Source organism: Ctenopharyngodon idella, chromosome 10 (genome assembly GCF_019924925.1).
Source record: "Ctenopharyngodon idella isolate HZGC_01 chromosome 10, HZGC01, whole genome shotgun sequence".
Classification (NCBI taxonomy): domain Eukaryota; kingdom Metazoa; phylum Chordata; class Actinopteri; order Cypriniformes; family Xenocyprididae; genus Ctenopharyngodon; species Ctenopharyngodon idella.
In genome coordinates, this window is record NC_067229.1 from 27,984,072 (window position 1) to 28,010,690 (window position 26,619).

Consider the following 26,619-nt stretch of genomic DNA (forward strand, 5'->3'; position numbering starts at 1 on the left):
AAAATACATTATGGCACAATTTATAATAATAATAATAATAATCATTTTTTTTTATTTATTTATATAGCACCTTTTAGGGCTTCAAGGTCGCTTTACAAGAAATGGAAAGCAATAATATCAAGACTTTGTTAGTCTTTCTGTTTTGGGGGTCTATTAGAATAGGTTTTCATGCTTGAATGTTCAAAAAAAACAAAAAAAAAAAACACATTTTTCATATACTTGTTGTTGCAGCACCTCTCCTCTCAGTCTCAGTTACGCTCTGTTTAGTTCATGTCTCTATGAAACCCCTCCTTCTGAAAAGCACACTGCTTTGAATGGTCGGCTGGACCAGTGTGTTGTGATTGGTCAACATCTTTTAGTGTGTTTTGGAAGTGTCATGCTCCTTACAATAATAACTGAGTTTCAACACACTACTAACTCACTCAACCAGCCTTGCCTCTTTATTTTTGCATATGCCTTGGGCGGGAATTATTTAAATAAAGAATATTGTGATGTGTTCGTTCCCAGAAGAAATCTCAAGTCTACAATTGAGGCGTTTCAGGGTGTTCAGAAGCAGTGCGCACTGATATAGAGAATAACTCCCTTTTGGAGTGACTTTATGCTTTGTAACAGACCTTTTTCTTACTCAAACAGCAACATTACACACTAAAGAAAGTGGAACATGTAATAGATATAAAGGTATAAAATAGGTATAAAGCATAATAGGTCCCCTTTATTTATTTATTTTTCTTTATTTTATTTTTTTTTTTTTTTTTTTTTTTTTTTTTTTTTTTTTTTTTTTTTGCAGTTGCTACAGCTGTCTGAGATGCCCAGTCCTTTCTCTCTGGCTGTGTTTAATGATATGGTCTACTGGTCTGACACTCATAGAAGATCCATTCAAGGTGCCAATAAACTGACTGGCAAAAACCGCAAAGTTGTTCTCAAGAGACCTGGACAGCCGTTCGACCTCAAAGTGAGAATACATACTGTAGACATTTAGTAATGTCATCAAAATTGTCTTATACACCAATATATCCTTGCATTACTGTAGTAGCAACATGAGTGTCTCCTCTGTCTGTCTTGGTGTAGGTTGTCCACCCTCTTTTACAGCCCAGTGTGTCTAACCCCTGTGAGAAGCTCAAGTGCTCCCACATGTGTTTGCTGGCTCTGGGGCTCAAAGCGGTGTGTCGCTGCCCGGCAGGACTTCTCTTGGCTGTGGACGGATCTATTTGCGCTCCACCTGTCGATTCTACTTCCTCTTTCCTTATGCTACTGTCATCTACCATGATAACACAGGTACTCCACTGAATGGCTTGTGACCCAGGACAGATTGTGGTGTACCACCTTTAAATTATACCGCTTTCTCGAAGTTTTTGTTGGTTTTAAAGTCAACATGAAAATTTACCTTTAGTTTAATGCACATTCCTTGTCTTATTTTGCACATTCCATTGGTTCATCAATTTGTTCATAACTTTGCATTAAAATATAATGGCATCCTTTTGGCTGACATCACCTAGGCCACACAGGCTACTGGTTAGTGTTAACCAACAGCCAAATAGCCATATTAACTTTTACTGAACCCTCAGTGTTTCTTTAAGGAATATTGAGCCATTGTTAATTCACTGACCTCACTTCTGCTCAGATCTTCACCAAGAACCTTCAAGGAGAGGTTGGGCTGAAGACATGGCCAGAGCATCGTGCCTTGACTCTCCCTGACGTGAATGAGGCTTCAGACTTTGATCTGCTGCTCAAAGACCGCACCATTTCCCTTGCTGATGCAGGACAGGGCTCTGTAGTTCAGCTCAAACTAAGCAGCTCTGGCTTCATACCAGTAGGTCACATGCTTCAGCTCAAAGGGGACCTGGTGACCGCTCTAACTGTGGACTGGGTCACGCGTAACCTGTACTGGAGCAGCGTCAAGAGCCCCCAGCTTTACGTCACTTCCCCTGGAGGAAAGTACACCAGCCTGGTGCTGCAAGCTGAAATCGAGAGTACGATCTCCATCGCCCTACACCCTCCCACGGGCAGGTTGTGCTTTACCACAGTGGGGCGGAGGGGGTCAGAGCCGCTGCCCCAGGTCGACTGCGCTCACATGGATGGGAAGAATCGCACGCTGCTGTGGAGCAAAGCAAAGATGCCTGCTTCACTCGCATTTTCTGAGAAAGGAACGTCACTGTATTGGGCAGATATTGGTGCGTTAAAAGCAAAAATTAAATCACCCTTTCTATAAATAGGGCAAAAGAAAATATTTATATTATAAATAAAGGTTTTTTTTTTTGTTTTTTTTTTTTTATATAGACAATTCCATACACTTAAACTATCTAACATAAAATCAACATTGAATGTAAAGCACAATAGTTTTAAGTTAAAGGGTCTGTGCCCCTTTTTTTTAAAAAAATTGCATGGAGTGAATAACTTCCTGTCTTTCAATCTTTAAATATTAATTAAAAAAAAAAAAAATATACAGTACTTTCAAGAATACATGAAGGATTTTATGGCCGAGTCTCAAATGAAACTTGGACAGCACTTATATAAACGAGATGGTTTTTTATTATTATTATTAATAATAATAATAATAATAATAATAATAATAATAATAATAATAATATTTTATTTTATTTATTTATTTTTTTTGCCTGTCCCATCTCAGTGGTCTTAACCTTCATGAAGGTCTCCAAGATTTAAAAAAAAAAAAAAAAAAAAAAGTGTACACATACACTTTCTCTACTTGAATATGTTTTGCGCACAACCCTGTTACTGCATTATCCCCCCCATCCTCAATAAAAAAAAAACTGAATATTCCATAAAATTGTGACACTTAGGAAGTCACATTATGTAGACCCTTTGTAAAGAATGTTAATAAGATAATCAAGGTCAGTGATTCAGTCTGTTTATTTTAATTTAGAAAATGCAAGTTTATCTACATAATCTTTATTGAACTTTAATACATTTTTTGTTAATTTATTTGGGAAATGCAAGTTTCTTCTTCTTCTTCTTCTTCTTATTATTATTATTATTATTATTATTATTATTATTATTAAGCTAATACATTTAAATGTTTATTTATTTGGGGGGAACAAGTTTATCTATAATTGTATAATAGACTTTTTTTTTATTTATTTTTTTTATTTCATTTTACAAAAAAAATTGTTTATTTTGGGAAATACAAGCCGTTGTCACCGCAGTCTACAAACCAGCATTTCGTTCTAAATTAGCTTGCTCTATCTTAATTTAGGCTAAATCTACATACTTTTAAACTCTGTTTTCTACTTGTGGAAGAAGGTTTATTTATTTGTTTGCATGAAAATTTAATGGCTTATTTTGTTCTGTGGAAAATCTCTTCCAAACCAATTAATAATGCCAACTGTTGTTTTTTTTTTTTTTCCCCCAGGCAGTGAACTGATTAGCTCTATTAATATAGACGGATCTAATTATAAAGAGTACCTTACCGGACATGCCTTCATTGTGTCTTTTGCCCGTATTGAGAACATCTACTTCTGGATCACCCTGGAAAACGGTAATAATTCAACCTCCAGAAATCCAGTTTCCATAGTATGCAGTTCTGTGTAGGTGCCACTAGATGGCATGAAGCCATTAACTTCCTGTCTTAAATTTTAAAATATACAAAATATAAATCTTCAATATAAAATATGTATTAAAATACAGTACTTAAGGTTTTTGTCACCAAGTCTCAAGTGAGTCTCAAATAAAACTTGGACAGTAGTTTATAAGTTTATGGGAGCTAAAATTAATAGTTATAAATTTTACAAAATGTTACAGAGAGTTATAAATTCATTAATTGTAATTAAATTTCGTGATATGCTGATTGATCAAACTCCTATAAATATCAGTATTTGCTGAGAAAAGCTTCCAAACAAAGGTTGTTCAAGTAATAAAGACATTGCATTATTCTAGCACAGAAAAGCATTTAATAGTTAATTTTATGTGCATTGCATGTATTAATTGCATTAATGCAACATGTTAAACAGAAAATCAGAATTGCAATACAGCTGTCAAAGTTTGTGCTTTCATCTTGAAACAGGTACAACTAAAGTGTGGTACACCGATGGCTTCCAGCCCAAGCAAATGTGGTTTGAGGTGAAGATGAGCATTATAGAGATGAAGGCTTACAGCAAGTCCAGTCAGAAAGGTACTTCTCTGGTCCTTTTCCCCCTTCGTGAAAGTGAGAGTGAGAGTGATCCGAGCTGCATTCAGGGGCACGTCACGTGTGTTCAGGGAGCTTGGCCACACAAAAGACACATTTAGAGTTCTCCTTTTACTGTCACCACACCCCTCACTGAAGAACCTGTCCAGTCACTAAGGACATACTCACTCCGAGCTTTTTAGCTTGGCTGTGTTCAGAATTTCATACAGTTCTTACTATTATTGCAGTGTACATAGTATGTACTGTAACTGTATACTGTACATACATTTTCTGTATACTTGAAATACCCGGATGATCCAATATATTTGCCAAAATGCATAGTATATAACAGAGCACACTGTAGTTAGTACTTTATCACACAATGCACTCGATTTGGCCTTACATTTCGTGTGACAAACCATAGTGATAAAGATATTTTTGATTGGTCTGAAAAAAGTTGGAAATTTTAGTTAACTAACTTGTTTTTCTTATTTTACTTTATTGTATCACTTTATTTTTATCTTTATATATTTATTTTACTTTATCTTTTTATCTAATTTTTTTTAAATTTGTTTTATTTTTCATTTAATTTATCTTATTTTTGTATCTTATTTATCATTTAGATATTTATATTTTTTATATATTTTTATCTTTTACTTTTTATCTTTTACTTTATCTTATATTATTTCTTATATATTATTATATTGTTTTTATTTTATTTATAAATAAGATAAACATAAATACATTTATCTAGATTTATTTTTAGATCTTTATCTTTATTTTACTTTTTTACTTCAAAATAAGAAAAAGCTAAATTTATTTTTACTTAAATACGTCTTTTTTTTTTTTCTTTTTTTTTTTTTTTTTCTTTTTTTTTCAGTAAGCTAGTATTTCAGTCTGAACACTACAGTACTGTATGAGCTGTAACCCTCCCTAAAGTCAGTCATGTGACATGTGGTTTTGACTTTTTAACCTACCAGGAACCAACGTCTGTTCTGAAAACAATGGGGGTTGCAGTCACCTGTGCCTGCCATATCCAGGCGGACGCTCGTGTCGCTGTGCGCAGGACTACCTTACTGTGAATAAGACTAAATGTGTTTCCAATCTCAAGTGTCCTGTGGGCAGTAAAGCCTGCAGTGACGGCCTCGAGTGCATCCCTGTGTCCAAGTTCTGCGACCAGGTCCCAGACTGCCAGGATGGCTCAGATGAGGACTGTGAGTGATTTTTAGTTCTTTTAAACATCATATATATCATGTTTATATTAGGGTGAGCAGTCCTGGGACAGTCCTGGTTTCTGATTAGTCAGTAAAGCTTTCCAGCCATGCTTCAATATTACCCACTGTCATGTGAAATGGCTCCCATTGCAGATTGTTAGTTTTGTTCTATAGTAACAGTCGGTTTGTCTCTTGATATTTTAAAGGGTTAGTCATGTCGTTCTACACCCGTAAGACCTTCGTTCATCTTTGGAACACAAATTAAGATATTTTTGATGAAATCCAAGAGGTGTATGACTCGTCCGTAGACAGCAATATAATCAACAGTTTCTCCCGAAATACATGCAAGTAAGTGGCTGGTAAACTGGAAGAATAATAGAGTAAACTTTATAGTTACTTAGGCCCATTATGTGTGTCTGATATGAATAAATGTTGGCAAATTATATTTGAATGGATTGTTATTGCTGCTTCCACTGATGTCTGACAACAGTGTGTATTTTATAAACTCTAAATGTATTGTTTTACTGGTGCTTATGTGTATTTAAATGTCTGAAACCTTAAAAAAAAAACATTGTGGCTGAAAACACTGCATAGTTGTGATTATATGACAAGTGCCGAGCGCGTCCATCTCGCAGCCAAAGCGCGAAAGCACAGTTTGAATCTGGCAGTTATGTGACTTCACTGAACGTTCTAAATCCCATATGTGGGACCGTACGCCCAGGGGCACAGAAATAAAAATCCCATATGTGGGACCGTACCGCTCAAAGGGTTAACGACGTCTTTAGTACCTTTCTGGACCTTGAAAGTGGTGGTTAAATTGTTGTCTATGGACGAGTCATATACCTCTCGGATTTCATAAAAAATATCTTAATTTGTGTTTCGAAGATGAACGAAGGTCTTGCGGGTGTAGAACGACATGAGGGTGAGTAATTAATGAAAGGAATTTTCATTTTTGAGTGAACTAAACCTTTAAGTGTTTAAAATCACCATTTTATAGAAGCAGTAAGGCACTTGAGTGGCTGTTTGTCATCTAGTAGAAGATTATTTTTATTTTAATATAAAAGATTTTTAACCTGGTATTAATGTTCAAAACTGACACAAACCAGACTCGCACTTAAATAATTTCCTGCTTGTTGACAGGTGACCTTGTGAGAACCAAACCAGGTGTCAAATCCAAATCTGGGACTTACTTTCTTCACCCTGCTGTTGGACTCTCTCCATCTGCAGACAACAAGGTGGAGCAGAATCTGGGCAGTCAGTCATGTGATGAACGATGCGGCAGTCATGGGAAGTGTGTGAGCGTGGAGGGTGAGCCGGTGTGTGAGTGTGAGGAGGGCTACAGCGGGGATCTCTGTCAGAACGCCAACTCCAGCTCCACTGCCCTCGCTCTCACACTCACCTTTCTCTTCGGAGGAGCTCTGGTGGCCGCCGTCATCCTCCAGAGGAGGTTTACCATTTGTTTAGTATAATAGATACAGATTTTATAAGCCACATACTTGGATATCATACTATCCCAATATGATTTTATTTGCAGAAGGGCGCAAGCAGCAAGGGAAGAGACTACTGAAAAAGAGACCCTTGTGACTACTGACATGGAAGAACACACAACCTTCTCTCAAAACTTTGCTAATGAGTTGTACGATCCAGAAGAGGTACACTGAGGTTTCTAACCCTTCTTTTTTTTTTTTATATATTTATTATAATATATATTTAAATGAGTACACCCCATAGCAGCGGCCCCTCGCACCCGGGGCCACCACCGCCCGGTGGCCTTAGGAAAATAGTGAATAGTGGATGACATGCATGTAAGCAAGTAAATACAGGAGAAATATGGCAAAGTCATTTTGATGTGCCACACTTCCTGCTTCCAACAGGTGGCGCTGTGATCTACTTTCGTGGCGTTAATCGCATATTTTAGCACTTAGCCAAGTGTTGCATGATTTAACGTGTTCCTAGTATGTTTGGTACTTCATGGCATATACAAATGTGTTTCAGGGAGTGAATTACAGTGCAAAGCATGCCATTTCCTGTTGCCAGCAGGTGGCGCTATGACTAACTGAATATTGGCATATAGATGTCTTCAGGCCAGGACTCTTATCACACATGTGAAGTTTGGGGCAGATCGGACACTGTATGCCTGACTTACAACAACTTCCTGTTTCATGGCAAAACATCAGACTTTGTCAGTCCGCCACAGATACGCCCTTCAGTGAAAATTCAAGATCTTCGCAAGTTAACATCACTAAGGCCTTAAGATTAGACTGACCAAATATGATGTTTATCTGAGGAGCTCTGGGAGGAGTTCGTTAAAATACAATGTTTGGAAGTGGCAAAAAGTGCAACAAATTTTGCAGAGAAAATTGAAAATATCTGACTTCCTGTTGGGTTTTCAGATTTTGCACCCAGGGACTTTTTTGTAGGTATTGTGCTGTTACATGTGTCTACCGAATTTCATACCTGTAAATGAAATGTAGCACGAAGGGTGCTTTAAATGAAATTTTGGAGGTGGCGCTATTGAGCCATTTTGCCACACCTAATTCTGAAACCCATATGGAATAGTAATACTGGTAATAGTAATAAGATGTAATACTACATCTAGTACTTTGTATGGTCTCCATGATTTTTAATGACAGCACCAAGTCTTCTAGGCATGGAATTAACAAGTTGCCGACATTTTGCAACATCTATCTTTTTCCATTCTTCAAGAATGACCTCTTTCAGAGACTGGATGCTGGATGGAGAGTGATGCTCAACTTAAGAATTCCCCATAGGTGTTCGATTGGGTTCAGATCAGGAGCCACTGAATCACTTTCACCCTGTTCTTCTTCAGAAATCCAACAGTGGCCTTAGATGTGTGTTTAGGATCATTGTCATGTTGGAAAAGTGCACGACGACCAAGGGCACAGAGTGATGGTAGCATCTTCTCTTTCAGAGTAGAGCAGTACATCTGTGAATTCATGATGCCATCAATGAAATGCAGCTCCCCGACACCAGCAGCACTCATGCAGCCCCACATAAGGACACTGCCACCATGTTTCACTGTAGGCACCATGCATTTTTCTTTATATTCCTCACCTTTGCGACGCCATACAGTTTAGAAGCCATCAGTTCTAAAAACATTTATCTTGGTCTCATCACTCCAGAGTATAGAGTCCCAGCAGGTCTTCATCTTTGTCAGCATGGGCCCTGGCAAACTCTAGGTGGGCTTTTTTGTGCCTCGGCTTTAGGAGAGGCTTCTTTCGTGGACGGCACCCATGCATGCCATTCCTCGGCAGTGTACGCCGCATTGTGTCATGGGAAATAGTCACCCCAGTGTGGCTTTCTACTTCTTTAGATAACTGCAGTGAACTTGCATGCCGATTTTCTTCAACCCTTCTCATCAGAAGACGCTCCTGTCGAGGTGTTAACTTCCGTGGACGACCTGGACGTCTCTGTGAAATGGTTGCAGTTCCATCTTTTTTTTTTTTTTTTTTTTTTTTTTTTTGTACCACTTTTGCTACAGTATTCTGACTGATAAGTAAAGCTTTGCTGATCTTCTTGTAGCCTTTGACTTTCTAGTGTAAATAATTTTCTTTCTCAGGTCTTGTGACATTTCTCTTCCATGTGGTGCCATTGCTGACAGCATGAAATGGGAAGGGGTTTTAACACACTTTTATAGTCAACTGTCTGCTGGACACCTGTGTAATGAATAATTAGAGTCATCTGTGGTTGAATTCTTGTTAAATTATACATTTGTAGTCTAAAATTTAGCTTTGCTCCAGAGACTTTCAGTGGGGTATACTCATTTTTGCATCACCCTAATTTGAGTAAAACTGAAAAATGTGTTCTCTAAGTTATATTATTAACCTTACTTTCATGTTATAAGTTAAACAGATGTTATATAAAACTTAGTCTTGTCAACATTTTGGAAATTGTTTTTGTTCATTGAGATTGTTTAATGTTACTTTTCAAAGGAGGTGTACTCATTTACGCTGAGCACTGTAGATTATAATAGGGCCTATATAGATTATAAATTGTATCTCTTTTTTACTTTTTTCTGTCTTTCTTTTTCTGACTCTCTCTGTCTTTTCAGTTTTTTTCTGACTTGCTGTCTCTAGTTTGTCTGTTTTGTTTATCTGTCCACCCCCCCCCCCCCCCCCCCCCGTTTTTTTTTTTTTTTTTTGTCTTTCTTTCTAAAACTAAGTCTAAATCTAAAAACTAAGTTGATTCAGAATTCAATCCTATGATTTTTTTTTTTTTTTTTTTCTCCCATCTTTCCTGTAGGCTCCGACTAGTCCAGCTGTCACCACCCCTGTTGTCAGCTAATTTTTTTTTTTTTTAAATGTCTAATAAAACAATTAGCATTGCAAGTAATACGGTGTGGTTTACTTATTTCAATAAAAAACAACTTTAATATGAAAAAGGACTGTAGTGTAAACCATTGCAAAGTCTAATGTCAAGAAAAGTGCTGTCATGTGTAAACTTGCAACAGATATCGAAACGGCAGGTTAAATATTTACACAGCACTTCAAAGGAAACCACACAAGCTTAATGCCAGAACAGAAATGTGATGGGGTTGTGAAACCATTAATTCTAGCTTAAACTACTTATATGTAAGAAGAAAAGCAGACATTGCTGCCAAGGAGGCTCTACACTTGGATATTTCAGAGTGTCAAATTCCACACTCTGATCTCAGACCAGTAATAAGCTATATTAATAATGTCTGGCAGATGGAATGGGATAAATGCAAAGGAAATAAGTTACATGAAATAAGTCCTAGTATAAGAATGTTTTTTTACTAATTTCAAATCTAGGTATGATCAAGTTGTTTTTACTAGATGCCATTTAGGTCATACAAGAGTTACACATGATTATTAAAAGGTGAAGAACCACATCCTGCCTTCCATGTCAAACTACAATGACTATTAAACACATTTTACTGGAGTGAAATGTTTTTAATGTAAGTAGACAACGGTTTTATTCAGAGATGTTTAACTGATGTATTTAAAAAAAAAAAAAAAAATCACCTGAATGTATTTTAGAATTTCTAGCTTGTATTAGTATGAAATGTCTTATATAGTTTTTTTGTTAGTTGTATGAATTTTGTTGTTTGTTTTGTTTTCACCATGAAAATAGCCTTGTTGCTGACATGGGATAAATAAATGTAAGAAGCAGTTGTATGAGAAGGAGTTGATCTCCTGTTCTGTTCTCAATATTGTAGTGTCTCTATCACACAGTTGTAATTCTACCCTTATTTTATGGTGTGTTTTCATATAGCTCTCAAGTTCAAAGCTTTGAGGATTTATGGCTTGGTTAGAGTTGCTTTTTTATAAATAGTGTGTTCCTCCTTTGGCTGGAGTCACTTCAGTCTGCCTCTATGCACAACACAAAAGGCTTGTTTGGTTATGCAAAACCAGGCCTACTTTCAGTACTCTGTTACTCCACCCAAACCAGTATCTGAACAAGAGGAAGAGGCTCTCTGGTGTGAATCAGGACTGAGGGCTGATTATCACAGTTTGTGAGACAAAATGCTTTGTTAATTTAAAAGGTTAAACTCAGGTTCTTTAATTTCCTTTCATAAGGGTTTTTTTTTTTTTTTTGAGGTTACTGTTTTGATCAGGGACATATTGACGTCATAAGCTGTTTTCTCCCAACAAAGAGTCTCTGCAGTTATTGTTTCGATTTGTGGAACCAGTTTTTTTTTTTTTTTTTTTTTAAATGGGTTCTATTTGTTTTCACTTGTTATTGGCCCACATGAGATTTGCTCATTATGTGCTATACTATGCTAAAGTTGAAAGTCCCACAATGTCAATTAATTGAATAAATGCTACAACATGCCAGCGATGTGTATACTGTTGATTAATGTGTGTTTAAATTCTGTGTTAGGCTAAATCTGTATTTTTCTGTGGAATTCCATACAGGCCTCCATGATATAAAATGTTGATCTCAACAGTTCAGATTATTTAATGTTTTCTGGCAAAACTGTAACATTGGAGCTTTGCCACTCAAATTAAAGTTACTGTTAATTTATAATGGAGATTTAAAAAATAATTATTAAATGTACAATCGCATAAAGCAAAGAACCTAATAGAAAGTAGGCTACATCAAATAGGAATAGCCTACTCAATACTATGTTTGTGTTAAGATCACCAGTATTTATTTATTTTTTCAACTCGAACACAAAAGTTGACGACATTCGATCCTGTGGCAGTCTGATTCAACCGATTCCAATTTACCGAGGCAGAATGTGAATCGGTTCTACTGAATGAATGGTTCACGAATCGGACATTACTACAGCAGGACACCAGCCGAGTAAGATCAGTTAATTCATATATAGCTGTACATTTTACATTATTCCAGAGACATAGTAACACGTTTTAAGACGATGTTGTAACTATTGTAGATTCACCATAAAAATCGAGTTCATTTATTTAATTATTTTGGATCTTGAACTGACACTGACAATCTAAACGATTTGAGAACAGACTCGGTTTAGCACTGATTTGATCTGTAGTCTTGTCCAATTTTAAAATTGTAATTCTACCTCATTTTATGGTAGTTAATATCAGTTAACCCATCAGCTCACATAAAGCTTTATGACTTCAAACATATCTTCACTAAAATACGAATCCTACGTTAAGGATCATACATATTAAGTAGACTTATACGGGGGGCTGTTGAATGCTTAAATCTGATTGGTTAACTACGGAGCCCCTAAAGGTACGTGGTGGAGGAAAAAAATTGGGTTGGGAGGATTTTTTTATTATTATAATTTTTTATTATTAAATCATTTGCATTCCCTCGCAAAGATATTATCGTTCCCTTTGCTGTGAGCTCGGACAAACACTTCCTTTTTAATGTCCTGGCTGGCAGTAGTGTTTCAGTCAGCTCCATACGTTAATAATGCACACAAACAATGCGCGCGACTCATAGAGTTTGAACTTGTTGGACTCAAATATTAAGAAATGCACTCAGTGCTTAACTCAAGGAGTTCAGTAAAGTTCACAATATATTCACAGATTCGAACTTCCCGGATTAATAACTCGTGAGCTAAACGTTGTTAATACACAAATGCAGCTATTTCCAATCATAGTAACCTAGACAACGAGCTACAACAACCCCATTTTCCTCAAATGTGCTTTATAATAAATAGACCCTTTTCACATTTCCGGGTTTCTCAGAAGCTGAATACATTAAATATATTTTTTGTGTTTCCATTTAATAGTAAGCAGGTGATTGGATAGATGTGACATTTGGGTCACATCTGTCCAATCAGCTGCTGGTCAAATCATGTCAATCATTTTCATTTGTGTCACTGCTATTGCTAGACGGCATAGCGACAAAATGTCCGAAAGAAAGTACGATAGTGGAGCACAAAAACCTAAAATAGGCTACAAAGGTTACAAGAACAACGTGACCAATATACTGAAAAAAAAAAAATCTCTAAATTGACAGGATACATCAAGACAGGAAGTGGCGAAGTCAGGCAGTCTTTGAGAGAGATCGTTAACGGCAGGAAATCCAAACATTCGCCCATCATTCATCGACCTCAAATACGGCTTATCACTTGAAACATGTAAGTAGTAGCAACTTTAAAAGTCCGCTCACTCTAATGTTAGCCTAGATACATGTGCGCTATTATTTGCCACACATCCAAGTGTTTGCGAGGAGAGCGCGCTTACTGCATGACATGGCGGCGCCGGTGCGATCACTTGCATTTAACTTAAAATACTACTCCGTCATTTAAATCATACAGATAAGAGTAATCCAAACTGTAAAGTGTCCACTTTTCTGTAAACTCACAATAACAGCAAAACGTTTTGCTTTTGTAAAATAATGAAAACAATCAGGATGCGCGTTCAGCCGTCTCGGTCTCAGTGAACTTTAACACGTAAAAATGAACCGAAACTCAATGTATACTTGCCTTACAGACAAGAGAAATATATCAATAGAAAGCTTGAAATGTCTAATTTTAAACGAACCAATTCAAATGGAAAATAAATATTCTCAGATTATGTAATCCGTATGAAACATGCATATAAGCGCGTCCACTGCGGAAATGACGAATCAGAATTGTCGACTTAATCTCTGCAGCCGAAAACAGAAAACATCAATATATCAAATATCAATAAATTATTCAAATGTTTAGACAGTCTTGTTGTTTTTTCAGGACACTTATAATCATGACGTTTGCCGGTGCGCTGTGGCAAGCATGCGTGCGCTTGGGTGCTGATTAGGCTATGTATTAAATATAGGCAATTAAAGGCTCATTATTATGATTTATTATGATTTTAAATTTCTCATTTTACCTAGCTTAATCCAGCCCTTGGCTACATGAACATTTCTCACCAGCGAGGTAATAACTGTGTGGTTCTGGTGCAACGGTTGCGTATTCGTACCGAACGGTTCACGGGGCAAATTCCAAATGGAAGTGATCATCCCTATCGTGCCCTACTCCCTCCGAAGGGCAAAGCCATTAAAGCGGGGACTTTGAAGTGAACAGGGCACGCGCGTGCCATATGTAGCCGTTTGGAATGCACTTGGCAAACGGAGCGGTGTAATTTCCTCATTATCTTCAGCTGGGATGTTCCCATGACTACCCGGCATAAATAAATATATTTATAAATTTTTATTTTTAAAATTTTTTATATATATTAGTTTTTATATAATATATATCAAAAAAACTTTTAACTTTTTAAAATATAAAATGTATGTTGTTTATTTGCAACAGGCTAAAAAAAAAAAAAATAAACAAAAAAAGAATTATGCCGTTAAAACAGCGACATCTGCTGACGGACACTGTGCTGCGTTGTCACGGGAACATCCCAGCTGAAGATAATGAGGAAATTACGCCGCTCTCTTTTGCCAAGTGCATTCCAAACGGCTACGGCACGCGCGTGCCCTGCTCACTTTTAAAGTCCCCACTTTAAGGGCTTTGCCCTTCGGAGGGAGTAGGGCACGATGATCACTTCCATTTGGAATTTGCCCCGTGAACCGTTCGGTACGAATATGCGTACCGTTGCACCCCTAGTAGAGACACTGCTGCCATGAGAAACGCACAGACCCAGGTAGGCTAATTCACATATGCTTATTCTCTCTCTCTCAACTGCGTTAAAAACTGTATCGACTGTATTATTCTGCTATCAAGGCTCAATCTTCCGTTCTGAAATGACATCAGGGACTTTAAGCAGCAGCTGCTGATACAACGGCAACGGCATTTTGGCGTTCTGTTGCGCATGCGCAAAGTTAACTGCTACTTCTTGACGTTCTACTGTAACCGTCTACTACGGGAGAATAGCCGATTTGCCGTAGTCGATAATACGTGACAGATTAGATAAGTAAATGTTATGTGGTATTTTAGTTGTATCTGTATGTCATTGAATGCCAAAAGCAACCATTCTCTTGCTTTTATTTACATGTAATGTATTGTTTACTATGTCAAATGATTAAATGATCCACGCCATCCTCTTTGTTGTTGCTTAGCGATTTTTGCGTTCTTTAGCTACGGCAGTTGACAGTTTACTTCCGGTCGCCGTTGCCGTTCCATCAACAGCTGTTGCTTAAAGTCCCTATTTTTTTGGAATTAGCAACGGAGGCTTGGAATGAGATGTGTAAGAAATTGGTCCCACACACAAGAGTGTATTAAGGACAAAACCTGACAAATATCTTGAAATACAACATTGGAACAGTGTCTTGAGGTGTGGTAACTGTAGTATAAGCGGAATAATTGACTTGAATTCTTAGAAAATCCACACCCGAGGTGGTAATGCCGTTATACCTCGAGTTGCATTATTTTCGGGTGTACATTATTTTCTAAGAATGTAACGGTCCGTCGTCAATTATTCCTTGTATATTTGCCATACGTCCTCACGTGACCTTATAGTCGCTGCTGGAGCGTGGTGAGGGTGGAGAACGGGACGCTCGCCGAGAACATTGTGATTGTTTATAGGGTGTCGGCGCCCGCATGGTACATGAGACAACACTGATTTAAATGTTGTTAAACTGTTACTAAACTGCTATCTTCATCTGGCCCTTATTTGTCCTGAAGTTCACTCCTCCTTTCTTGCATGGTAGGCGACCAGACAGGAATCTTGTTTCACTGACTAACCTGATGTTGTGAATGGGTGGGTCTCCTTTCTGCTTGGGAACATTGCTTTATTCTTATTGTGTAAAGCCATTCAGCTCCTCTAAAGGCATTTCTATCACCGGTTTCGCTTCCACATTTGTATGCAGCTATACACCTAGCGTTTTGCATTCCTGTCTTCGTTTTAATTGTTGTCCACCTTTGACTTGGAAAATGGTGAGTATTTGTACTCTCTTGCTGTAGTTATTTTTCCTTTGGGAGTCTAGGGCTATAATGCTTTCTGAATGCTTCCATTGCCACTTAACTGTTTTATTTAGGCTAGTGTTTCAGATGTCTTCATATGTTAATTTGCTTGGAGAACTTGCTCAAAAAAACTATACATTTGCTTCTAGGTAAGTGATCAAGTTAGCACAGTGAGATTAATTTTTACATTATGTAGGATATTTCTAAAGAATTAGTTTGCATTTCATAGTAATTAAGAATTAATGTTTTAAGATTATGTTGGTCTTAGGTATCCTTTGTTAGAAAAGAAAGGCTCAAATAAGAATTGAATAAGATCGCCCTGGTTGACTGGTTAAACTAGCAAAAAAAAAAAAAAAAAGGAATTGCACAATGTAGCCTAGTCTGTTTGTGTGAGGATTTGAAATTGTGTTAGAAATTCAGTTCACATTTATTTAGCATGAATTTGCTAACTTAGTGTCTCAATCCACTGGTTCCAACAGAGAAAATTATTAAAAACCATGCACTTAAAATTTATGGTTTAAGGGTCAACGCAGCACTGACTGTCCATCACATGCAACTGTGACAGAGACATGCGTGTGAGGAAAATTATACTTTTTAAACAGCACAACTGTTTTCAACATTAATAATAAATGTTTCTTGATCATCAAATCAGCATAGTAGAATGATTTCTGAAGGATCATGTGACACTGAAGACTGGAGTAATGATGCTGAAAATTCAGCTTTTACAGCAATAAGTTACGTTGTAAAACATATTAAAATAGAAAACAGTTATTTTAAATTGTAATATTTCTCAGCATGTTTTTTCTCTATTTATGATCAATAAGAAATCTTTTATAAGTATATTTCCATTGTGTCTTTGTTAATTCAGCTTATCCATTAACCCCTAAAGTGGGGTATGTTGTGTCACTGCACCACTTTTTTATGAAATCATATTTTTATGAGCTTATGATATTTCTGCTGTCTTCTAATTACATTTGATAAGAGAGATCTTGAAAAACAACTAGGCGTAGTTGCCTTGAGCAATGTTTCTCAACTCCAGCTCTGGGATCACACCTACTTTACATACCTGTTTTAATTAAAACATATAATTCAACTCCTCAGCTTCGTTGTGGGTGGAAATATAGGGGGCATCTGAAGCATTCTGGGAGGTGAGTCCTGGGGACTGGATTTGAGAAACGCTGGCCTAGAGCCCAAATTTGTAGGAGGTGGCACATCTTACCCCACTCTCCACAACCTTGTTGGCACGAAGTGATTTTGAGGTGTAATTCTGTGTTCTTGAAACAGATTTATGCAGCAATGGTTTATGTAGTTTGTGTGTGTTTTACTTTAGAGCTTCGGCATGTCTGCCCCTGCCACCATCCCTCTGGATAAAGAAGGTGGCGAGTCTCATCATCTGATTACATGTGACCATGTCATATGCCAGTATGGTAGATGTGTGCTGGTGAACGGAGAGTCCAGCTGTGAATGTAATCTGGGATACACGGGAGATACCTGTAACGAAACCATCAATGAGGCTCTGTCTGTACCACTCACCCTCGGCGTCCTGGTGTTCATCATCGGCATTATCATCCTGATCTTTGGGCTGGCATTTTTCCGACAAAGCCAAAAGGCAAAGAAGAGGTGAGTTTACCTGGATTCCTTCCTTTTTTTTTTTGTTCACTCATTCATTTTTTTTAATTAATGTATTCAAGAATGCTGTTAATGCATACAATGGCATGAATGTACCTAACTTTTTAATATGTTAAATTAATTCAGATTGTTTTTTACATTTAAAAAAATGTCAGGGTGATAAAACTGATAACTGAATAAATTTCCTGAGGGGGAAAAAAAAAAAAAAAAAAAACTTTTTAAAGCATTAGTTCACTTTAAAAAGAAAATTACCCCATGCTTTGATCACCCTCAAGCCATCTAAGGTGTGTATGACTTTCTTCTTTCTAATGAACACAATTGGAGTAATATTAATAAATATCCTGATGCATCCAAGCTTTATAATGTCAGTGAAGGGGACCAATGAGTATGAACTTGTTAAATATGGATATTTTTCTTACACAAACGCATCGCTTCACTTCAGAAGGCCTTTATTAACCCCCCGCAGCCATGTGGAGTATGTTTATGGTGGATGGATGCGGATGGATGCACTTTCTTCAGCTTCATGCTCGTTCACTGTAATTATAAAGCTTGGATGCATCAGGATATTTATTAATATTTCTCCAATTGTGTTCATCAGAAAGAAGAAAGTCATATACACCTAGGATGGCTTGAGGGTGAGTAAAGCTTGGGGTAATTTTCATTTGAAAGTGAACTAATCCTTTAAGTAGTTTGACATCTTTTATCAAAAACTGCTTCACTGCTTATTAATTTTTGTCTGCTGAATCAGAGTCATTTGGTACGACCAAATAATGCAGGAAAAAATCATAGAGGAGGCCAGCTGACCTACATGACATGATCATTTCAACTTATTATAACCACAGGATTTTTTTTTTTTTTTTTTCTTCTCGCAGCGATGCCATAGAATAACCATTTTTGGTTCCTCAAAGGATCTTTCAGTGAAGAGTTCTTAAAAGAACCATGTTTTCTTAGTGTGAAGAACAATTTAATAATCTAAAGAACTTTTTTTCCCCAATATATAGAACCTTTTATGGAATAAAAATGTTCTATGTATGTTAAAGGTTCTTCATGGAACCATTTTTCTTATTAAAAATAAGAAGCAAATTACAAACGATAGGATAAATAGAGCTATAGAAGATACAAATTAAATAAACTTATTTATTTAACATGTAAGAAATACTACAGAAATTGAATAATCAAATGTATAACTAAAACACTGCACAGTCTTCATCGTATAAATCAAATATGAACTAATTTTTATTAAAGATACAAAAGTGATTCAGTCAAGAGCAGTGAGTGATTTTTCTCTTTGTCTTTAGTTGTTCGATTAACATTAATGAGACCGACAGTAGTTTATGCTGCTCTCCCTTTAAGGCCGAATGCACAGATCCAATGTACTGACATTCATCTGACTTTCACCCAACTGTTTTCATTAATTTAAGACATAACTGACTATGTTTACGTGAATACTCCACATGACGATCATTTTGACATTATTGTGTGTCTGTATGACCATTCAAGCGCAATAAGACACTGAATTTGCGATCGCATGCTGTACACAAGGCCAATTCACAATTCGTTTTTTTTATTATTATTATTAGTGTGTTACCACTGTCGGCGTCTGTTGGCGTTGGTCAGGGTTGTTATCACTCAACTGAACATGCTCAATCAGTGTTTGTCTGTGTCTGTTGGGGCAGTGTGAACATGATTCTAAATCCAATGACCAACTTGTTTGTTGGCATTTGTCTGTGTGGTGTGAATTGGCCTTAAGAGAGGCAGCTTTCTGATTGAATGCTTCAGCTGTGTCAGTCAGCACGAGCACCAACTACATTGAGTTCTTTTTCACAGCTTATTGCGCTCAACATCAAGCATATCAGCATCAAGGTACAGCGCCTAAACAAAATCTCACAGGAACCTGTTTTTGTGATGTCAACTTCAGATTTGAGACACAACTTGGTTAGACATGTGGCTTTGAGATTATAGCAGTTTTAAAGTCCACATTATTTTCTATTTTCTATTTTAATCAGCTGAGTGTCTTCCTTAAAAAGACCAAGCTTTTAAATCATTCATGAAGTCTGTAACCTGTTTTTATCACTTTGTCAACAGAAAAAAGGCAGCTGAAGAATCTTTGATAAGAAATGGAGAGCATCTTTAACATGTCATACTGCAGCATGCCATAAAACAGGTTTGTCATTCTACAACACAGACAATGACTCAAATGAAATCTATGGTCACAAATAGCAAACTCACTCTGTTTCTTTCTTTTTGTTTCCCTCTTCAAACAGTACAATCAACGCATAAAGCACTTATACGTCCAATAAAATCAACTTTTCAACATGACACTTAACTCGCACTTAAAGGTGCATGAATATATTCATATGTTATTGGTGTATATTTGTAGGTATTAAAGTAGCTCTGCATGCAGCATTCAACATTTAAACGAAAACTATTGGATATGAAACACATGAAGTTTGCAGCACTTTTAGATGATTTCAAAATGGTTTGAGTTGGTGTTCCTGCAGGGGGGCATGTATATCATATTAAACATGCATTGACTAGTTTCTGAAACATGCCAGGTATTTCAGTGCTGTTTTTCTGCTGTTATATTTAGCTCAGGCCTGACTGGTGAGTTTCATTGACTGAAAGCTGTTTAGTTTCATGGACTGGTGAGCCACAGATGAGTATCTCTTTCAAACATTTATGTAAAACAGTTACAGCTCTGCGTTGAACCCTTCTTGTACAGTATTTTATAATAAAGATTTTTGTTGTTTATATAATTATGACTGCCTCTGTTTCTCAGTCATATTTCAGGCAAACTGAAAGATTGATTCAATGCACTTCAACAATATTTTTTTGCATTGTTTCCACATGAAATAAAAGATCTTTCCATTTGACATTTTACATCTTTAATAGTGTGAATTAATTTTCACATTTCGTTTGCTATATTTAGTTTGTTTCCATCTGTTATCAATACGCATGCAATAATAAACATCAAGTTTATGCTCAGTTTTATACTTGGTAGGATTATAAATTACAATGGTTGCCCCATACATTTCAATAAAGTGCACTTTTGTGTAAGTTTTGGGTTTTACAAAAGCCCAAATTATATTATTATTACTATTGTGGTTATTCTTTTTAAACCACTGTTAAAAGGTTTTGCTATAGTGATAGTAATTTCTTTAATTGTTTTGATTAGGGACTGGATATTTGTATAATAGTAGTTATCGATACACATGGATGGACAACATTGTTTGTTTTTAATAAATATTACTTTAATACAAAAAAAATAACCAAAAACTGTTACAAAGAAATTTAAAAGATGTTGTATTGCTGTTTAGAAACCACACAAACCTTGAACTCTGAGCAATGGGAAATATAACATGATCTGATGAGTTACAGCAAAATAAAGTCAGAAAGATCTTATTTACACTTTACTTCCTTTATCTGGATGGTTTTATCACCATTGAACCTCATTTACACCTTGCTGCTCTTTAATGCATCTGTTTTTACAGTTCATAATTAATAAACTTTATTAATTTATTGTTGTAATATATTTCATGTTTTGTTCTACAGTCATTTATGTAACAGGTAAGTGGTTTTTTTTTTTTTTTTATGCTTCCAGACTGAAGGTAAGTTATCTGCTCACTGACCTTCATTAAACAGCTGATCACTTACTAAGATCTGGCATAAAGTATTTATACCTGAAATTAATTTACTGTATGTATAGCTATAGGTTTAAATAAAAAAATATATATATATATATATATATTTTTTTTTTTTATGGATATACAGTATACTTCATGACTATCGTTGCATTGTTCACATGACTCATGGATCTTGTGACAGTTCAGACATGACCCACATGCTGCAAAGCTTGCAGAGGAGATAAAACTGAAACAACCAGTATTACTAGTTATACTGCATCACAGAAAGCCCCGATAACCCTTTTGACTAAGTATTGTATTCACACAGCAAAAGAAAATATTGCACAATTAATTTTTCTCAAATCCTGCAGTATTAATATATTTTCCATTAAGATAAATGAGTCAAATTTTAACCCGCATTACAAACCTTCAACAGGAAGTTACATTTTGGCTATTTACAACTCTAAAATTAAAGCCCTCGTGTTACTTAACCTCAGAGTGCAAATGGCAAACACAATCAGTAATTGTTGTAAACAGCACTTGTAAAAGTAAGAAAAAGACTGGTGTAACACGTGTACGCTCCAGTTGAAGACAGCTAGCATGACTTTAACAGTTGTCAATGTTCACAAAGTAGTAAAATATTGACACTTCACAGTATGTAGTAACTAAGCTAATCATTTTACAGATCAGCATCGTAAGGTCTTCCAGTGTAGGAAGTGTTGACAGATCCCCTGTCCCGGGTTTTGGCTCTTGGGAAGTCCAGGTCGTCATCCAGTGACTTCTGCGAGTAAGGTACGCTGCTTCTACTGCTGATGCTTCTCGGTATGTTGACCCTCGGCAGAGGCGTCGGTCTGTCCACCGGCCTGGTCGTCTGCCTTTCTGTTTTGGCTTGAGGCTTTTCTCCGCGGTTCCGTCCACCGCAGCAGGAGCAGATCCCGATGAACATCACTAAACCACCGAGGACCTCCATGATGCCTCCGATGTAGCCCAAAACGATGCAGTATCCTACACGAATGTCATCCGGTCTCAGTGGGTCTCTTTTGACCGAGGTGGAGTTGAGGCTGTTGAGCAGATTAGTGTACCAAGCAATGGGAATAATGGTCAGGACTCCGGAGCAGAAGATGAGGAGGCCACCCAGAGAAGCCAGGATCCACCTTGGTCTGTCCTTCCAGCATCTGACTCCAGGTGTTGCCACCACCAGGCCAAGTATGGTCACGATCAAAGACGCAACCATCATTCCTTGAGCGATCGGAATAATCTGATTGTCAAAGTACGTTTTGTCATTGGTACGCTGGTTGCACAGTTGCGATCTAGATGTTGTGGAGGTCCTGCAGATGTCCCAGATTCCTTGTTCCACCACCAGATCCACAGCTTCGCCTGCCAGGTTGTTGATTGTGCGCCAGTTGGGCGCAACTGTGCTGGTCAGGTCTAGGATCCATCCACAGGGTGCCAGGACCATGCCGAATATCAAGATCCCCGGAGTGCGCATGGTTGAAGGTTGGTCTGCTGTCCCCGTCTAAAGCGAGTCAAGTGTGTCTGGTGCTTAAGAAGAAACATACTGAAACCTGGAGGAGGTGGATCCGTCTGATTAGCATCTGATGGGTGTGGTGTTGAATGCCTCAGACAAAACTGGTTTTTACTGCATGCCATGTTTCAGCCAATACCTGGAATACCAGCATGCAAGAGCTAGGGGATAAATAGGGTAGACTGGGGCAAGTTGTCACAGAGAAAAGCTATTTACAGTGGTTATACCTGAGTACCAGTGAGGTTTCAAGTCAAAAGGTTATCTGCATAAATGTTTGTTCGGTCTAGCAGGTCGTCTGTGTTGGTTTTAGTCACCTAGTTCAAAATTGTCTTAAAATAGATGTTTTCACACATGTTTCACCTTTTATCCACATTCATACCTTCTCATTATTGCTGTTTTACATGCTGTAAATTTATACAGTTCATTAATTAATTTCTGTTAGCCAAATAATTGTTTAATATTTATGCATTAAATACATTTTGTCCAGTTTTTTTCTGTTTCATGATGGGGTTTGTTTAACAACTGCTTTACAGTGTTTTTTTTTTTTTTTTTTTTTTTTTTTTTTTTTTTTTTGGTCATGCAGAGGTGAATGACTTTTAATATAAATTATACTTATAATAATGAACATATTATGGAAGCCCATTTCTGCCACATAGCATTATCTTATGCAGTGAAATAGCCTGTTTTTGTTGTGATTTACAAAAACCTAAGTCATATTTATGAGATGGAAAGTTTAAATTAAGACATACTAAGTTGAAATTGACTTATTTATAATAATTGACATTAAAAAGTTGTAAGTCAATTTCGACTCATTTCTACTTTTTAAACTTAAGTATGCCATAATTTCAACTTTATCTCATAAATGACTTAACTTAATACTAAGTTAATGACTTAATGTATTAATAATTATAAATTTTTATGACTTAGTATGTGGCAAAATAGGCTTCCATAAAATATCACATTTGAAAATAGCTTATTAATGGAAATACAAGAATGATATTTATTAGTAGCACACCTGAAGTTGTACTTGACATTGTTCAAAATGTGCACTTTTTAGCTTCATAATTTATTAATTTATTACATTCATGTAGCCTTCATATAAACAGCCTTCAACAATTTGCATTAAAATTGATGGATGGAAGTCAATTACAACATTACTGTGCAAAAGAAAAGAAAAAACCTTCCACAAAACATTTTACATATTCTTCCAACAGAGACATACACTTCTGTCCCATGTGCAGTGGTTGTGCAAAGATTAGCTTACTTCAGAAGAATGTTTGCTTTTTGTAGTTGGTTAAACTTAAGTGGTTCCTGATAAGTTACTGTATTTACACATTAGAGCTCAGTGTGCTACAAAAAGACATTGAAGGTACTGCCAACAAAATTATAAGGACTTTACATTATAAAGTGCCAAGTATAAAATCAAACTAATGGTGTTAGTGCTCCTCAATATAACCTCAAAACCTCACTACCTTAACAAGCAGAAAATGTAGGCCTATAATAGTTACTATGATTTCTGCCAAAATACCATAGCTGAGTAATTAATATGACCTTAAAATACACTGATAACATCAATGATAATACAGGTGGTAAAACAGATGGTCACATTATGAATTATTGTTAATCAAAAAAGGCCTTTCCATGCACAAACACACTTAACATAATGTTCAACGTGAACTAAAAACCTAAAATGTAACAAAACATAACTGGCAATAAAAATAAAAACTATTTAAACATTGGGCCACTTCCTTTTACAGGAAATTTTGACTTGTGACTTGAGTTTTACTAGAAAATCATTATAAGCTATTTTACAATGCCATTGTAAAATACAGCCTAAGGCATTTACGAGATTTTTTGTTTTTCACAATATTGTCCTGTTATGTGTAATATAACTTTTCACAATATAACTGGGCATTAAACAGCACTCAAAAAACGAAATGAAACGTTGACATTGGAAAGACTGATTTGATCAATCTGGTTGATAAACTACGGAATTTTCACGCGGAAACGATGGTTACCACGGTGATTTTTGTAAGCATCTTGCGTTCACAAGGTTAAAAGTTTGTATTTTACAAATCTGAGTCGTAAGGTGCTTTATACGCCGTGTTCACTGGTCTGTCCTGTTGCGTCTTCGCTCGTGTGAAGTCCATCTCACTTTGTTTGGAGTAATACGGGACACTACTGGCGCTGCTCGCGCTGCTCACGCTGATTACACTGGGCACTATGACTCTGTGTGGTGGAGATAGATCGCGCGCGGACTTCACCGCATTTGTTCTCGGCCTTTGATCGCGCTTTCGACCGTCACAGCACCGACACAACCCGATGGACATCACCAAACCTCCGAGCACCTCCATGATCCCACCGATGAAGCCCAGAACCAGGCAGTATCCTACACGAATATCGGTGGATGTGGAGAAGATGGAGGTCATGATGTGAGTGTACCACGCCACTGGTATGATGGTGAGGACCCCTGAGATGAAGATGAGAAGACCACCGATCCCAGCGACAGTCCACTGTGGGTTATCAGTCCAGCATCTGACTCCGGCTGATGCCACGCCGATGGCAATGACATTGAGAATGAGTGACGCCAGCATCAATCCTCGCGCGATCTGGATGATCTGAGCGCTGAAGTACTGCGTGTCCTGTTGGTTGCAAAGAATATCCCGGGATGATGTGAAAGTCCTGCAGATGTCCCATAATCCTTGCTGGAGGACCAGATCGGAGGATTCTCCAGGGATGTTGTTAATCGTGCGCCAGCCTGGTGCCACGGTGCTGGTCAGCTCCAGAATCCACCCGCAAGGTGCGAGCACCATCCCGAAAATAAAAATTCCAGGAGTTCGCATGGTAGATTTGGGAGATTACACACAAACACACAAAAAAGCCCAGCTGGGAATGAATCACTTTGTTTCCAGTGTTTAAAAAGTAGAAGAGCAGCAGAAACTTCTAGTGGGAGGATCCCATAAAATCTGGTCACGTGACTGTCGGTCTAGTCAACATCAAACCTGCTCTAAGTTTCGACAGTCTGTTCTGGGCACACCTGTAAGGCCCCGCCCACTTGCCATTACGTCACATGCGATACGAAAAATTGTAGGGGAGACTTTGGTGCTGATGATGGTGGTCATTTCGAATAAATGATTTGTTAATAAAGTTATACAGTTGGTAGATACTAATTGGAATAGGCTATATTGTCGATTTCTTAATTTTATATGGTAGCCTATATTTTTGTAACGTATTTTGTTTTTTTTTTTTTTTTTTTTTTAATGCACAATCTTTAAACGATTCATCTCTAGGTACTCTGCTTTCCTCTTATATGCTTGATTTTCTGTTTATTTCCATTTCTCATTTGTCATTTATTTGAACATAAGACTATAGGAACTTTACTATAGAAAACTATAGCTTTAACTATCATATATTATTCTGAACTCTTCAATTTAACAAAAATAAAATGAAGGCAGAAAAAAATAAAGAAAACTGGGAAAAAACCTTGTAGGTGATATTTTATTATTCTAGGCTCTTTGGGTTATTTTTAGATCTCTTATTTTACCTTTTTGCTTTCTTTTAATCTTTCTGAATTTCTCTGAATGATCTTTCTGTCATTTAAAACATCAGTAAAACTTTGCTATTGTCAGTCAGTGCTTGTCTTGTTTTCTGTCCGCTTCCCAAATAGCAAATTGATTCTTGGCCAAATCAAGGCTGAATTATGGCCCATGATTGGCCTAAATGCTACTTGCTGAAAGTAAACCAGATCTAGAATCATTCAGCTTTTGAATGCATTCTGTCCTTAATTTATCCTGCATCAAGACTCTGTAACAGGGTTATTAAACTAACTAAAACCATCAAAAACATTTATTACTTGAAATAAAATAAACACTAATTCAAAATATTCATAAAAACTATAGTAGTACCTAACACTGCTCTGTAAAGAGTTCTTGCTGCTTAAAATGCATTGAGAACATTTCACAGTGTTGGCACATTGTGATATTCAGTACATTTAAGGTTGTTGCATCATTTTGCATATGTTGAAACACTCGAAACCATGAAAGCATATTTGAAATGTCACTCTGAAACTACAGATGATCCTAGAACACACCCCTCAATGACTGTCTGCTTTCTCTTTAGAGTCTTTGATTAAAAAGTAAACCTTTCCTCTTTCACCACATTAAACTACTAATGTGCTGACAGAATGAATGTATTTGATC

General features: G+C 36.8%; 3 protein-coding genes and 1 long non-coding RNA gene across 5 annotated transcripts in view; 2 read left to right on the forward strand and 2 right to left on the reverse strand.

Annotated features, from left to right (window-relative positions):
* The window catches only part of si:dkey-88l16.3 (low-density lipoprotein receptor-related protein 2), a 43,669-nt gene extending 33,983 nt beyond the window's left edge, over window positions 1-9,686 (forward strand). Inside the window, exons 44-52 of the mRNA XM_051911094.1 lie at window positions 788-952; window positions 1,069-1,275; window positions 1,622-2,171; window positions 3,371-3,496; window positions 4,022-4,129; window positions 5,104-5,337; window positions 6,478-6,784; window positions 6,872-6,989; window positions 9,601-9,686. Coding sequence (XP_051767054.1) covers window positions 788-952; window positions 1,069-1,275; window positions 1,622-2,171; window positions 3,371-3,496; window positions 4,022-4,129; window positions 5,104-5,337; window positions 6,478-6,784; window positions 6,872-6,989; window positions 9,601-9,642 — 1,857 coding nt within the window. The 3' untranslated portion in view covers window positions 9,643-9,686. The remainder of the gene's footprint in view (window positions 1-787; window positions 953-1,068; window positions 1,276-1,621; window positions 2,172-3,370; window positions 3,497-4,021; window positions 4,130-5,103; window positions 5,338-6,477; window positions 6,785-6,871; window positions 6,990-9,600) is intronic.
* Window positions 9,687-12,728: 3,042 nt separating this feature from the next.
* On the forward strand, window positions 12,729-20,031 carry LOC127521726 (uncharacterized). 2 transcript variants are annotated; one of them, XR_007932454.1, is made up of 4 exons: window positions 12,729-12,892; window positions 16,974-17,263; window positions 19,358-19,436; window positions 19,537-20,031. It is a non-coding gene; the product is annotated as an uncharacterized LOC127521726 (long non-coding RNA). The 2 variants fall into 2 exon arrangements; XR_007932453.1 differs by lacking the exon at window positions 12,729-12,892 and adding an exon at window positions 14,167-14,384.
* A 467-nt stretch (window positions 20,032-20,498) lies between these two features.
* cldn23.1 (claudin 23.1) lies at window positions 20,499-23,324 on the reverse strand. The gene has a single exon (XM_051911103.1). It carries the CDS (start codon window positions 22,382-22,384, stop codon window positions 21,575-21,577), a length of 810 nt encoding a protein of 269 aa, XP_051767063.1. The 5' UTR covers window positions 22,385-23,324; the 3' UTR covers window positions 20,499-21,574.
* Window positions 23,325-23,453: 129 nt separating this feature from the next.
* On the reverse strand, window positions 23,454-26,075 carry cldn23.2 (claudin 23.2). The gene has a single exon (XM_051911104.1). It carries the CDS (start codon window positions 25,261-25,263, stop codon window positions 24,490-24,492), a length of 774 nt encoding a protein of 257 aa, XP_051767064.1. The 5' UTR covers window positions 25,264-26,075; the 3' UTR covers window positions 23,454-24,489.
* Window positions 26,076-26,619: the final 544 nt, after the last annotated feature.